The following is a 1,411-nucleotide window of genomic DNA, read 5'->3' as shown; positions in this document are numbered from 1 at the left end:
ATGGATTCTTATGATGCACCACAAGTGACTCCTAGACAAAGTTCGTCCTCAAGGCCTGAAAATTACTTTATAGGTGCCACCCCTCTGCAGAAACGACTGGAATCGGTCAGGAAGCAGACTCCATTTGTCCTAACTCCACCTCGAAGGAAAATTCCCCAGTGTTCACAATTGCAGGTATGCTTTCTGAGTTCCTTTGTGTTTGTCAATAATTGAGAATATCTGTGAACAAAATACTTCCATTTTTGTTACTATTTATAGTAATTTTAGTATTTTGTAATATAACCCCTAAGCTAATACAATAAATGAGAGAGTTGAAAAAACACACAATTTCACAGTATCAGCACCACTTTTATGTCTTCTGCTTCCTTTAATCTGGATCATTTCCATAGTACTTCTTTGTCTGTTACAACATTGACATTTTTCAACAACGCAGTACAGTCTCTTTTTCTTCCCCTTTTTAAAAGAATATTCCTCATTTTGTATTTGTCTTGTGTTTCCTCATGATTAGACTGAAGTTCTGTATTCTTGGCTGGAATCCTGTGTATTGTGTAGGGGCTGTTGTGTCCTTGGGGAAGCGCACCTGGTAGCACAGGTGATGTTAACGTTGGTCATCCTGTCAAGGCGTTGCCCAGTTTCTTCACTTCCTTTAAGTACTGTGTTTTTTCTCTGCTGCAACTAGTAAGCAGTCTATGGGGAGACAACTTTAAGATAAGGCAAATATCCTTAATTGTCAAAATTTCCCCTTAGACTTGGTGTCCATTGATAATTTTTAGCTGATCTCATCTTTATTGTGATAGTTGCAAAATGATGATTTTCCAACTCCAGCTCTCCTTCCGTGTTTAGCCGCCAGCCTCTGGTACGCTATCGTAAGCCCTTCTCCCTTTTTTCCATTTATCTATTTATTTATTATTGGTATGAATTCTTGTTTTTTTAAGGGTTCGTAATTCATTACTAAATTATTGTGGTGTTTAAGTTGTCCTAGATTTGTCTGGTGGCAACATACTGTGTTTTAATCGTTCAAAAACAGCCCTGAAACTATATAACATTAGTAATTTTAAATTTTACTGAAACAGGAAATAAAATCCTATTCAATACAAGTTGATGTGTGATTTTGAGTCACTTAGTTAGGGGCCTGGCTGTTCAGTCACCCTTATTGTAGCTTTTTTCTCTTATCAATGTCATATGACTAGTGTCTCTTGGGATATGAGACAATTTTTGCTCCCTTGTGACAATTTTCTTGGAGAAAAATTACTAGTGCTGGTAATGAAAGTGATGGTTCTTAACCAGAAAACAGAAATTTTATATAAATTAAAGACTGGAATGTTAATTCATCTTTATGATAATAATTTTGCCATATATTTTGATAGTAATAAGATAAATGTTTATAACTGTTCCAATGAATGCTGTAGCC

General features: G+C 35.7%; 1 protein-coding gene across 1 annotated transcript in view; it reads left to right on the top strand.

The window, feature by feature from the left end:
* Window positions 1–1,411, top strand: part of CENPL (centromere protein L) — a 12,409-nt gene continuing 10,998 nt past the window's right edge. The window contains exon 1 of the mRNA XM_012657744.1: window positions 1–174. Coding sequence (XP_012513198.1) covers window positions 1–174 — 174 coding nt within the window. The remainder of the gene's footprint in view (window positions 175–1,411) is intronic.

The sequence above is a fragment of the Propithecus coquereli genome, unplaced genomic scaffold (genome assembly GCF_000956105.1).
Source record: "Propithecus coquereli isolate 6110/MARCELLA unplaced genomic scaffold, Pcoq_1.0 Scaffold56, whole genome shotgun sequence".
NCBI classification, from domain to species: domain Eukaryota; kingdom Metazoa; phylum Chordata; class Mammalia; order Primates; family Indriidae; genus Propithecus; species Propithecus coquereli.
This window is presented reverse-complemented; position numbering and strand designations above follow the sequence as displayed.